Source organism: Erithacus rubecula (genome assembly GCF_903797595.1).
Source record: "Erithacus rubecula genome assembly, chromosome: 6".
NCBI lineage: Eukaryota > Metazoa > Chordata > Aves > Passeriformes > Muscicapidae > Erithacus > Erithacus rubecula.
Window position 1 is genome coordinate 55,567,671 of NC_136688.1, and position 13,660 is coordinate 55,581,330.

General features: G+C 52.6%; 2 protein-coding genes across 2 annotated transcripts in view; one reads left to right on the forward strand and one right to left on the reverse strand.

Annotated features, from left to right (window-relative positions):
- Positions 1–7,036: 7,036 nt before the first annotated feature.
- On the reverse strand, positions 7,037–8,906 carry SIX6 (SIX homeobox 6; the record flags this gene model as incomplete). The annotated part of the gene is made up of 2 exons (XM_079309511.1): positions 7,037–7,205; positions 8,335–8,906. 2 exons carry the CDS (start codon positions 8,904–8,906, stop codon positions 7,037–7,039), a joined length of 741 nt encoding a protein of 246 aa, XP_079165637.1.
- A 45-nt stretch (positions 8,907–8,951) lies between these two features.
- The window catches only part of LOC306803952 (protein SIX6OS1), a gene marked incomplete at its 5' end in the record, with an annotated part of 35,498 nt that continues 30,789 nt past the window's right edge, over positions 8,952–13,660 (forward strand). Inside the window, 3 exons of the mRNA XM_079309974.1 lie at positions 8,952–9,116; positions 9,574–9,640; positions 10,129–10,154. Coding sequence (XP_079166100.1) covers positions 8,952–9,116; positions 9,574–9,640; positions 10,129–10,154 — 258 coding nt within the window. The remainder of the gene's footprint in view (positions 9,117–9,573; positions 9,641–10,128; positions 10,155–13,660) is intronic.

The window sequence follows — 13,660 nt, forward strand, 5'->3', positions numbered from 1 at the left end:
TCTCTTCAAAAATCATTCCTTGCAGAAGACATCCCACCACTGGAGTCCCTCTGACCCACGAGTGACCTGCCACATGAGTCTGCCAGGAAAGATTCCAGCAGGTTAAGCTTAACGACCAAATTGGTTTGCATCCCTCCTTCAGCACTTGGGGCTCTCAGGGGATAAAAAGGATCACGGGCTGAGTGGGAACAATACTCACAGAAATCAACTCTGGCCTCAGGAGTCTCCTCTCACTCTGCGGTCAATAGGCAGAGACGAGCCTTGGCAGACAGTGAACTTGATTAGAGAGATGATCTTGGTTAAAACTGCCTAGATCTCCTTGCTGCTGAGGACAGAGGGGGAGGAGGGTGGGGCTGCTCTCCAGGCAGCAGAGCCTGATTGACGGGGCTGGATTACTGCAGCAGCGTAACCAGAGCAGGATTAGGAGCCCTGAGTCACCTACCTGAGCACTGCTCTCTCCCACTGACCCTGGAGATCAACCCCCTCCATGCCAGCTTTGGGGACATCTGTCCCCAAGGGGGCTGCTGACCTGCTCCAGTGGTAGAGAAAGTGGTTGCAAGCCAAGGAAATTTTGAAGAGCAACCCATAAATTCTTCAAATTGCCTTAAAAAACGAAGAGTGGTTTCCAATATAATGTTTATGAGAAGGTTTTTTTCCCCCTGCCTGCAGTGATTTGCTCCCTGAGGAATGGTTGCCTGGAAGACCCTGGAGCTGTGTCCCTGTGTGTGGCTGCTTCACTGTACATTTAATGGGGAGTTACCCTCCCATACAGAGTTTCAAAGAAGAGCTCTCATTCCATCCTCAGTTACCTTGCTGTTACAACCACGTGCTATGAAAGCATTTCAAGAATTGCTTCTGAAGAGGCACATGCAATTTCAGTCAGTGAAATGGGGAGGAACAGGATGACTTTGTCCTGAATGGAACCACTAATGGCATTGAAAGAAGATTCAGACCAGCAAAAGGCTTCCAGATTAAAAAAAAACACTAAACAAACAAGTCCTGCTCTCCCGTTGCAGAGCTCTGTTGAAACCTACAGGTCTTGGAAAGGAGGATGTAGTGCTGGGTTAAAACTTCCTGCTTGCCCTAGAGAAGCCCCAGATAGTGTGCCATTGGGGTTACTATGGAGTTATTGAATAAAGGCTGAGAAGCTTGTTCTGCTGATCAATACCTGTGTGTGCATGCAGATCTCAGCAGTGGCTGTTTGTCTCTTAGAGGCTCCACTCTGAAACCAACTCCAGCTTCTGTGGAGTTTTCAAAAGGGTTGAACTTCTGAGACCAGTGCAAATCAGATGTGAGTGCTCAGGACAAAGAGATGCTTCCATTCTGCTCCTAACCCTAGATTATTATAACCTCTCTTCTCACACCTTTGATTTATATTAGACTGCTAAAAAAAAAGGAGGAAAAAAAAAATCGGGTATCAAGAGGAACAGCTTTAAATGGAAATAAAGAGATGTGTCTAAATCCTTTAGGCTGTTTGGGATGTCTCAAGTGATTTAGTCTGGCTGTATCTGTACATTAAAGTATATGAGGGCACTGAGGTTCATCACTTATCCTATTAAAACGTTAGAAGAGTCCCTGGCTCGGGTTTGCCTCAGACCAGAGCTGTCTCACACGATCCCTAGGGAAGAGCTCAATAGACAGCATGGCATGCAGAGTCTTTCCATGGACACAGCCAACTTATTGGGAGGGCAAGGGGGCTGAAAATCACAGAGCAGTGACCCCTCTGCAGGCAGCAGCATCAGGACAAGTCATTTAATAGCCCAGACATGGCAGAGTGTCTTCCTTCTCTGTGGCAAGTCTGTATTCTGGCAATAAAACCCTGCCAGGTGTTTTCCAGCCAGGAGTGGGTGCTGGATGAAGGTGTGATAGGAAAAAGAGAGATCACCCCATAAGTCTGGTCTCCATATATCATGACCCTCCTGATAAAGCTGTCCTGGTTTTCTGCAAATCCAGATTTTGGGGATAGTGAGCTGCAAGTCTTGTCTGACACCATTTATTTGGCTGCCAGGTGGGGAGGAAGTCCTGGAGGTTCCACCAAGCCCCTCCTTGCATTGCTGGAAAGCAGATGCTTTTCCCTAGCAGTAAGTGGGGAGGGTGGGAATCCCATCCCACCCATGTTGGGTATAAGGGTCACCACAGAAGTGGATTTAGCTCAGCACTGTTGGACAATCCCAAGATAAAAGACAAGTCTCCTGGTGAGAGAAGAGCTTGTAAAGGGAGACCACTGGGTGACTAGCAAATATTTTAGGATTTCTGGGACAGAAATAGTGGGAACTGTGGTGAGGGCTCATCCTCTAGGCTGACTCCAGTGGGATGGAATGGCACCAGCTCTGCTAAGTGTAAGGAGAAAATTAACAAAGTGTGGATGATTATGGGGCAACAGCACCTCTCTCCCACCTCTGGGAAGAGGCAGAGATGACAAATATGTGAATCCACTTTGCTTTTATATGGTTTAAAGCTGGAAATTTCATTTCCAACTGTATTTCTTGCAGGGGAAAGTGTGTGCCAGAGAGGCCTACGTCACAGATCAGAAGGCAGCAGGGTTACAATGAGCTTTCTGGGGAATTTCTGTAATTTGGGGGAGTTTTGACTGGATGCAGCTAGTGATGAAGGAAGGGAAGCCTTTTCCTGGCCTTTGACTGGGGTCTTGGTGCAAGCCTTGACAGAAGGGAATATACATACACAGTCTTTTTCTGTCACCCTGGTGCCAAGAATAAATGCAGATAGAGTGCAAAGTGCTGTAAGCCTCAGAGGATCTAAGATGAAACGTTCCTTCTCTGGATCCTCAGCTAGGTCTCACCCTCTGGGCCCCCCTCATGGGGGCACACCAAGGTCAGCCCAGCGTTCAGGCTCCTGTGGGGTACTGGGTCCAGCAGGGTAGCCTTGGGGAAGGGACAAGGGAAAGGACAGGTCAAAGTTTGGCAGCTCCTGCACCCCACAGTGCCCTTTCCCTCTGGCCTCTGACTCCTCCATCCTCCTCTCCTGCAAACACACATGGAACTTCTCCCAGAGAAGAAAGAAATAACAGAAACATGGAAAAGCTGGTGCCTGGCATTGCTGAGAGGTGGGGGCAGACAGGGCTGGGCAGTATTACGCTCTCTCTCATGGTATTACCCCAGCAGCAGCCAGGGGTAACTGGATCTGTGAGAGTCTGATCCTCCCAAGCCGTTAATTGGATGCGTGAAACGTCCAAAATGCTGCTCACTCTCCTGTTTCCCACAGCTATGACACACACACACCATCTTCTTATCACACAAGGGTGCTTCCCCCTGAACCCAGCCCCCTCCTACATCTCCCAGCACCCAGCTCCAGGTCAGCAAGCTAAAGCTGACCCTGTGTATGGGAGCCCATCCAGCCAAGTGCTGCTTGTGGTGTGATATTCGATATATTTCCAGACACTCCCTTTTTCTGTTCTGCAAAGAAAACACCTTGGTTGGACAAAAGGCAAAAGGCAGTGGCAGAACAAACAAGGAACAATCCCTTTTGTGGGATTTGGCTTGGGCATGGGGATGTGATGAGCATTCTGCAAGGCTTGTGCAAACTGGAGAGTGAGGATGGGTGTGAGGGAGCACCTGCATGGACCAGGCAGGAGCTGGGCAGTATCCCAGCCTGGAGAGGCTGATGTGGCTTTTCCAAGGCTCTTGCATCCCCCAGCCCTTCCTCCACCCCAGTTTCCACTGCAAACAGCAGCAGTCCTCCTCTGCAGTGTGGGACTGGGACAATGCTCCCTGGATAAGTGGGCCTTCTGTCCCCAGTTGCACCAGAGCCAGGCTCTCTCCCCAACCTGCCAACCTGCAAGCCTTTTGCTTTTTCCTTTTTTGTTGTCGTAAGGATTTTGTTCGGTTTTTTTGGGTTTTTTTTTTTTTTTTTTTTTCCTCCCTCTTGCAAAATCAATTTACGGACAGCTCACTCATTTTTCCCCTTGCAAACTTATTAGTTATTCAGTCCCGGCTAGCACTCGTAAGCATCCTTTGTCCCAGGGAGGGCTGGAGACCCCTTCATTAGCAGTGATTACCTCTGAGCAGTTTGACAGCCTCCCAGCCCGCTTACAAGACTTTCCCATTCAGCCCTGCCCGGGGCTGCCCCGTTTCTCAAAAGAAACGGAAATATTCAAACATTTCTCCCCCCTTCCCAGCTGAAGAGAGGAAAAGCTGTTTCTCTTCTCCGCCCTCCCCATTCACTTCACTTTTGATACAATATTTTCCTTCTTTGTTAAGCCGGAGAGAGAAGGGTCAAGGCAGACGTTTTAGTGACCCTTTTCGGAGCGTTTTGTTTAACGTAAATACAACCTCCTTCACTCTTACCCGTTTATAATTATTATTATTTTTAAAACAACCAGAGGCTCGGGAGGGTGACGGCTTGGGCTGAACTTTACGGGGGGAAAATTGCTGAAAAAGTCAGGGGAAGGACATTCACTAAAGGAGGGAAAAAAGCAGATAGAAAAAAAAAATCAAACGGCGGGACTGGGTGGGAAAACCTGTTTTGTTTTTTTTTATTATTTTTGGGTTTTACTGATGGAACTAAAGGCGCCTGGCAGCCCCGCGGCCCCGGGCGCTGCCGAGCTCCGGGGGAAGCAGCGGAGCTGCGAGGCGCTCGGCTCTCCCGTTCTCCCGCAGCGAGCGAGGCCGGGCAGCGCGGCTGCTCTTCCCACAGCGGCTCCGCTTTCCCCTCCGCACTCTCTCCCAAGGGTTTGTGCTCCTGCCGCCAGCATCCGCGGGAGGGTCCCTCCACTGCCCACTCGGGAGATCCCGCATCCTTCGTTTCACTCAAACCCTTTGTCAAAGGGACAAGGTCATCCCCGCTGCCTAGTGAACAAATTCCAAGTGGTTTTTTAGCTGGAGAGAAATCCCACGTTATCAAAAGCTGAGCGCATGTGCTCTCCGCTCTCTTTCTATCTTTAATTCTCTACAATAAGCGCTGCTAGTTCGCCCGCAGAAGCCGACGGAGAAATTGAATCCAATTCACTGATTTCCCGGGCAAGAGAAGAAATAAAGAAAGAACGCGATGTATTCAAGCAGATTCCGTTTTGAGGGCGAACCCCGCTTTTGCTCCCAAAACAACCTTGTGGGCGGGAAGTGCTGCCCATCAACGAACCCCAAATCCAAGGTAAAACCCCAACCTCGTTTGACGCTTAAACAGCACAGCCGAGCTCTTCTTGCACGGCTTAAACCCGACTGGGTTCAGGAGGCAACAAATCTCAGGGTTTGGGGTGCAAAGTGCGCTCCGGACCCTCCCGTAGATGGGTACCCCAAAGGCAGGTGGAGACCCCCTACACTGTCCCTGCTCCCAGCCCTGCGATCCGACCCTTCTGCACTCTTAAAATGTAGGTTATTTTCCTGTTACACCCCAGCACAGAAAGAGCTGCCGGCAAATTGACTTGAAAAACGGCTGAAAAAATTCCTGCTACCTGCCCCATGCCTCGAATAGTCTGTAAAAACACCAAGGCACATGCATTTGGGGACGGAACGCATATTTATGCACGGCGTGCGTAAACGCCTTGAATCTCGGTTTCAAATTCAAATTTCGAAATGGGGGGGAAAGTCACTGCCGAGACGGGGATATACCTCCCTATAAAAGGCAGCAGTGCTGAATGAAACTATTAGGAAGCTGAAATGCCCCTGTGCCCCCCGGCCGCTGCCCTTGCAGGCAGCCGGGGCCGAGCGGGAGCCGGGGCATCTCCTGCTCCCAGCGCTGCCCGGCTTCCCCCAGTGCCAGGCTTGGGCTGCTAAATAAAACGAACCAAGCAATCAGCTTACCGGGGAAGCATCTCTCTGAGGACAGGGAAGTAAACGCGATGAGACCGAGAAGACAAAAAAAGCACAGCTCAGGCGATTTAAAGATCAATGTCAAATTGTATAATATAAAATCCTTCTGCTGGGGAAAAAAGCTTAGCACGCTCCTTGGACCTGGCGTTTGGTCTCCTCCAGCAAAACCGCCGCAAAACAAAGCGAGGGAGGTGGGTGGTGGGGACAGCCACGGGCACATCGCAGAGGTCGCGATTTGGGGTAATTTCACCCCCGCTATGGCCTTTCACTGGCATGGAGAGCTGATAATTCCCCATCATCTCATTGCCTTTGCCAGGTGAGGGAGGAAGCTTAGTTTCCCCGGCGGGGTTGTGCCCCAACCATTCCTCTCCATAATATAATTTTGATTTTTTTTTTTCCCCCTCCTACCTCTCAGAAAATTCGCCTCACATAATCCCCAAAGCTTCAGCCCTTGGGAGAGAAGAAGCTGCGGCCATGCCGCTTCCTTCCCTTCCTCGGGCACCCGCATCCCCCGCCAGCCCCGTTCCCGCTCCTCTCGCCTCATCCCGGTTCCTCCCAACTCCCTGCCTGGCAAAGACATCACCCCCGGTCCCGGGGACCGGCTAGTTCGGTTCCTGCCGAGCTGCTGCTGAAAATACCCGAGGCCTCGGAGATCTGCTCTGCGTAAACTGGAGGGCTTGAGACCGACACCGTCATTTCAAACCAGATGCGAGAGTCGTTCACCAAATATTTTATTATGGTTTTAGGCTGCTTCATACAGTTTCGTCCTGCACATGCTCTACAAGTCACCTGTGCACATAGAGAACAAGCCAAAAATAATAATAATTAATAATAATAATAGAAAAAAAATCTACCATAGCAATCCCTTAAATAAGTAAATAAACATTATATATATATATATAAAAAAACCCTTTAAAGTAAAGCAAAACCCAACCAAAAGAACAGCGTCTTTTCAACATGAAACAACCCTGCGGGATAAGGGCAGGGGCTCAGACATTTTGCAACTTGGCATTCGGTTTTTTGATTTTTTTTTTTTTTTTTACGTTTTCTGGGCTTTCTCTAATTATTTCTTTTCAGGCATCGATTCTGCGAATCCTTCGAAATAAAGGCGACAACGATTTTAATGACGTTTTTTAATGCAGTCTGCTGCGGGGCTGGGAGGTGCGGGCGGGCGGGGAGCGTTCGGGCACTGCCAGCCCCGCCGCTCCGGCCGTGGGCAGGCACCGGTGAGCCGGGCCTCCCGCTGGCCCCGGATTGCCGTGGCGGTGGTGTCAGATGTCACATTCACTGTCGCTGGATGTGATGGAGATGGCGGAGGTGGCCGCTTTGCTGGAGAGGCTGGCTGCGGGGCTGGAGGCGGCCCCCACCGCCTCGCCGCCGCTCTCCTCCTCGGCTTGCAGCGAGCGCACCGAGCCCTGCGTTAGGACCTGCTGCTGTAGCCTGCAAGGAAGCGGCACACACAGCATCACCGCCCGCCCTGCGCACCCCCGCGCCCGCCACAGCCCCCTGTGTCCCCCCAGGGGCTCCCCCGGCCGGCGCCCCCACCGCCCCGACCGCCGGCTCTCACAGTTGTACCAGACAGGAGAGAGGACGAGCTGGGTGGGCACCGGTACCTCTGCTCTGCCTGAAAAACCGGGTGCCCAGCCCAGGTCAGCCCCGCTCCTGGGCTGGCACACCCAGGGGAAGGCTGTGCCCATCCTCCGCATCCTGCCCCAAACCGGGCCCCATCTTAGGGGTCAGTAATGCCCTGCAGCAGCTCCCGGGCGGCGTCTCCTGTCCAGTAGGCCTTACATCTTCCCTTAGTGCATAAAAAAGGGCTCTGGGTGACAGTACCCACGTCCCTGACGTGCGACAGCCCGGCTGAGGGGTGACAAGGGGAATTTTCCCCACCCCGGGATCCTGGGGAGGAGATAAAGGGAGAACTCTGCTCCCTCCCCTGATTGCTGGGACTTCTGCTTGTGTCACTAGCGGTGGAATAACACTGCTTGTTCAGGGCCGTGATTTTGTTCTGTAACAAATATATTTTTAAAATTTATATATATATATATATAATTTATATTATATTTTTTATGTATAAAATAGAAACAAGAATAATATCCCAAGGAACGTTCCCGGTTGGCTCTGGCAGAGGAGCAGGACATGGTGGCTGTGGCAGGGCCCGCAGAGGGCACGGCCGGCTCTTCTCGGGATGGACACATCTCAAACCGGTATTTCTATGTCCGGGCAAAACTTTGAAGGGGGTTTGTCTCTGCTCAGCCCCCGATCACTGTCCTTCTGCTGCCCGCTCCAGCCAGTGGCTCCCCTCTCCTGCTCTGCCTGTCCCACTCCCCCACAGGGCAGCCAAGAGGGAGCCCAGCGCAGAGATCCTCCCCTATTAAATCGAAGTAATTAAAAAACCCTTAGCCTTTCCCTGCTGCTCCCGCTTTATCTCGCTGCATTTCCCGGGGAGAAATCTCCCGGGCTCCTTTCCCCCATCCTCTGCCGGCAGTTTCGCACCTCCTCCCCGCAGCCTCCGGCCTCGGCTCCCTAAGGGGGAGCCTGTGTCCCGACGGGACGGGCAGCACCTTACCTGTTCTTAGCCGCTGCTGCCCTGTCCCTTTGCCTGCGGTTTTTGAACCAGTTGCCCACTTGCGTGGGGGTAAGTCCCGTGGCCTGAGCCAGTTCCCGCTTTTTGCTGGGGTTGGGGTAAGGGTCCTGCAGGTACCACTCCCGCAGCAAATGCCTCGTCCGCTCCTTGAAGCAATGTGTCTTCTGCTCGCCGTCCCAGATGGTGCGGGGCAGCGGGAACTTCTTCCTCACCCGGTACTTGTCCACCGGCCCCAGGGGTCGGCCCCGCAGCTTCTCCGCCTCCTGGTAGTGCGCTTCCAGCCAGAGGGCTTGCAGTTTGGCGTGGGACTCCTTGGTGAACTTGTGGTTCTCCAGGATGTGGTAGAGCTCCCGGTAGTTCCCCGTGTGGAAGGCCACGATGGCCCGGGCTCTCAGCACCGACTCGTTCTTGTTGAGCGCCTCGCAGGCCGCGGGGGCCACGGGCAGGGACCAGAGGAAGCGCCCCAGGCGCTCGATGTCCCCGCTCTCCTCCAGGGTCTCGCATACCCCGGCCACCTGCTGCGGGCTGAAATTGAGGATGGGCAGCTGGAACATGGAGGCGGCGCCGGGCTCCGCTCCGCGCTCCGCGCACCCCCGGCGATGCCCGCCGCCACCGCGCACAGCCCCGCGGCGGGGAAGGGGCAGCGGCCCCGGGCCGCCCCTCGCTCGCTCCGCTGCTGCCTCCGCCGGAGCCCGCGGAGCTGCGGCGGGAGGGACGGCGGAGAGGCGATGGGGACCGCTCGGCAGCTCCGGCGACTGGGGGCGGTGGGCAGGGGCGAGGCGGAGGAGGATGGAGCGGAGAGGGAGGGCGGGCAGGGGGGAGGGAAGGAAGGGGAGAAAAAAAAAAAAAAAAAAAGGAGGAAAAAAAAAAAAGAAGAAGAAAAAAAGGAAACCAGAAAAGGCACAAGCGCAGCTCCCCGCCGCCGCCGCGCTGCTGCGGGAGCGGCTGATTTGCTGCGGGCTCGGCAGATTGGCTCCCGGGTTTCCATGGCGGGGCTGCCACTCACTGTCAGCCGCTGCCAATCACGGCGGAAGGGCCCGCACCGCCCCGCTCCCCGCCCCGCTCCCCGCCCCGCTCCCGCGGCGCCCCGGCCGCTCCCCGGGGACCGCGACCCCGCCGCCCTGCCCCGCCGACCCGGGCAGGGCACAGCCGCCCGGCCGCCCCGGGGAAGGCAGGCTGAGGGGACGGAAGCGGGTCCCCGCTTCAGGGTGCTGCCGGCAGGTCGGAGGGAGTGGTCTCAGCGACAGGACTGCCGGGACCCCCGCATCCTCCCCGGTGAAGCTGCGGGGTACGGCCCGGGGATGCTCCCACAGAGCTCCGCGCACCCGCCGGAGGAGAGGGCGATAAGGCAGAGCTGAGAAATCAGATAAAAAAATTGGCTGAGTAACAGTGACAGTGATGCTGGGAGTGTCACTGACAATGGATGCAGCGGGAGCACCGCAGAAACAGCCGAGATTTAGGGAAAAACTCCTCTTTACCCCTGTAGGTGACTTCCCATTTCGGTTAAGACGAGGAATTCTCCTAAGAGCCCAGCGCTCTTCCTCGTTCAACCAAAGCAGTTTTTTGGCGTTTTGGTTTTGTTTTGTTTTTTAACATTTAAACCCTTATTGTTTTCGGCTGAATGGTCCTGAATAGACGCCGAGAATAGTCGCGAGGAGTGAGAAGTCATTTGTAGGTCAGGAAAGCGACTAAAGCAGATTTCGGGAATCTTTTGAAATATTGATCACCTCGTAGTAATCATTCCCTGTGGGCTTTTTCCCCCCTCGGTGCCCCCAGAGAGCGACCGCGGGGCTGGGTGCGAGGTGAGCCCCGGCCGCCCCTTCGGAGGAGCGAGGCCAACTCCAGACGTCTCGGGGTGGGATGAAATCACTTTCTGAGCTGCAAGGATACTATTTATTTTCCGTAGAGTAAAGGAGGATGATCAAGAAGCCACTCTTTATTCTACAAATAGCTGCTCAGTGGTAATTTCTTCACGGGAATATTAGGGACCATGCTAGGAAAGGCAGCATATATTTTGAATTAAGCTCAATATGTTCTTCCCTCTGCTCTTTGCAATGTATTTTTTTCTAGAATGCTTGTCAAAAAAATCCCTTTTTAATTTGATATCTTGTTATTGTTTATTTTCCCCCTTATTTTTCCTATTGTTTTTGTTTTCCTTTCTTTCCTTCTTCAGGAAAGCTCCTTTGCTAGTTGCCTGTAGACCGAAATTAAACAGATTTACATTTTCTCCAATCATTTCTCTGCAGAAATGGAGCTGGACTGAGGCTCGCCGTCTTTTCTTTAGTATCAAGTACAATTTGTCTTTTGCTTGTGAAGATTTGGTAAATCAGAAGGCAGATAGATAGCGCAGATGGTCGGAGGTGTCGGGTCAGATTATGGTACGCCTCAGTACAGTGCTAAGCTCATTCTGACGGAAAACCCTGATATTATTTTCACAGATCTACACAGTTCACTTGAAAAAAACCCTTCGAGCCATTTACATCATTTATGTGAGGCTCACAGCTAGCGGGATGGAAAAGCTTTCAATACTGCTCATTTTCATAAAACTCGACAGAGCTAGGGAGACATAAAAGCGCGCACAAAACTCACGAGTTCAGAGATACTCCACAGAAACTTAAAAAAATAAAAGGAGTGACTTTTCGGCTTCACCTTCACCCAGGTTTGATTTGCCGATCTGCTTGGGGGAAAAAAAAGGGGGGGCGGGGGGGAGAGAGAAAAACTGGAGAAGAGGAGAATATAATCTATAACTATTGCCGAGAGTCCTCTTCCAACCTTCCATCCCACCACTGTCCTCTCCGTTAAGGAAAAACAATAATTTGACCAAGTCAACGAAAGATCCTAAATAACCTTTTCGGGCAGGAATTTAAAAAGCCTCCAGACCCCCTCGGTATGAGCATCGGGCTTCCCCAGCGAGCGGGTGAGAAGGCGGCGACCTCGGCGGCTCCGGGCGCGTCCCCGCGGGCAGCAGCTGCCCCGCCGCCCCCCAGCCCACCCTGCTGAGAGCACGGCAGCGTCCCGGGACGGGGCTGATGGGGGAAAACCTCTGCTGGGAGAGACGTGGAAGGATAGAAAGCATGTGTTAATGGGCAGCTAATTTAGAACGGCGAGATGATGATGGTTATGATGAAGGTGATTGCTAATATCGAAGGGGTCTATTTTTTTTTTTCCTATTTTTTAAAATCATGCACATGATCTGGCGAGGGAGTTACTGGGCTGCAGCCTAATGACCATGAACAGAGCGAGACAGGCTCCGTAATGAAAGCCAGGACTGTAGGCTAAAGAAATGAATCCTCATTAAGAGCAGCTCGCAGGGGCGAGGGGCTGTCCCCCATGTCCCCAGCCTTTGTTCCCCAGAAACCGGCCCGGGTGGGGCGATGCTGGAGCACTGCTGGGAGGGAAGAGGAAGAGAAAGAAAAGCGACACCGAAATGGACCCAGGAGACCTTGTGTTAACCATTTAAAGGGTCACCCGAGGGGGAAAACCAGCCCAGCCCCCGTGGTTTTGCACCCTCTCCAACAGGGAACGATGGGTTCTGGTTTTGTGAAGTGGCACGGTCCGGTGTGACTGGATTGTCCCTGTTTGGGAAAGGTTCTTGGGGCTCCTTGCTTCGTGCCACCTGGGCCGAGAGAGATCAGCTTCAAGGGGGCCCCTCCATCCCCTTCCCAGCTCTCAGGGAATTTTATCCATGGCCAGGACACCGGCAAGTTCGCCATTGTCCCCCCGCTCCCGCCGGGCCGGGCTTTGCCTGCGGAGCGCGACCTGCAGCGATCGCAGCGACCCCAGGAGCGACCCCATTCCCTCGGGATGCGATGCCGCATCCGGAAAAGCCGAGATTCCTGCGGTGCCCCAGCTCCTGGCTCAGCCCCTACGTCTTATTAAGACTGCGGGAGAGCCTGGGGGTGTACTTGGCCGTGCCCTCTTCCTTTCGGCCCTTTCTCCACATTTTCTTCTTTCCCCTCCTTCCTCCCATAAAATAGAAACATTACTCGTGACATTAGTACCCGACAATGATAATGACTTTAATTTAATTTTATTTTATTGACAGCTTTGTCCCTTGCTACAGGTAGCATTATGAGTTAACCCTGCAGAGACAAACCCACTGGAGAACAAGAAATAAAATCCCACATGGAAAAATATTTATCAAAAATTTGACCAGGTATCTGTAGCATCTCGACGGCCTGCATGGAGACGGAAGTTCTGGCCTCAGGATAGGACATATTCTCTTCTCCTCAGAGCCTTAAAACAAAAATACGCTGAGCAACATATCTGTACACCTTCTCATCAGCATTTGTCACCTCTCCTGGGTACTATAATCTCAGTCACTGGGGATAATTGATCTATACGGAACCTCAAACGCAGCAGAGGTGCGAATACATTTTAAAGCCCTTGGTTGGCGTTAAGTAATGTATTAAGAAATACCCTCGGGAAGGAGAAACCTCACTTTAAACTCTCGGTAGGATTGTCAGAGATGTGGGAGCTCATTAAGGGATGCTGCCCGGGAGAACCTGAGCGCAGGCAGTCCCTCGGGCGGATCTCTGGGAAACCAGCCGGGATTTTCCAGCCTTGGATGGGTCTCGGCGGGACCCGGGCTGGTGCCGTGGAGCGCTGGGGACGGGTGGGGCTGGAGAGAGCGGGAGGCTCCGTGTCTTCCCCCGGGCTGGTCTTACCCCGCTCCCTCGGAGCAGCGGGGATGCTCAGCCCGAGGACAGTGCCCGCTGTCGAGGGTAGAAAAGGTTACTGGAAATGTCAGCCCCCCTCGGGGAGCGGGGACGGGGTTTTCGGGAGCGTTTCTCACCGAGCCATCCGGGAGCTTTGAGGGGGGAACTCAAGCTCAGGATGCTGGAGTGGGAGATGCTTGGTGGGGAAATGACTTGTGTTTCCGTGTGTTTCGTATGCTTGCCTTATTATTTTTAAGAATTCCATCACTGTTGAAATAACGACTATCAATCATTCAATTTCTTCCTAAAAATGAAGTTACATTTAAAGCTGTAATCTGGTTAATATTAGGGAGAGTGGGCAGGTTGGATCCACACTTAAGCTCATGATACCTGTTGAAAGCACCGACGAATCCCTAAAAAGCTGTTGGACAGGGAGAGATATTTACCCACTTACTACTCTCACACCATATATTAATTAAATATTTGTTCTTCGGTGTATTATTTAAGTTACTTGTCAAAAGAAGTATCAGGCTATGGCAGGTATAGCTGAAGTTGAAATAAAGATGCACTGAAAATCAAAATATTTAAATATCTAAATTATTTTGAGATTGGTAAGGAAAGAGGTTTCTTGTACAGGCCCCTGGTCAAGG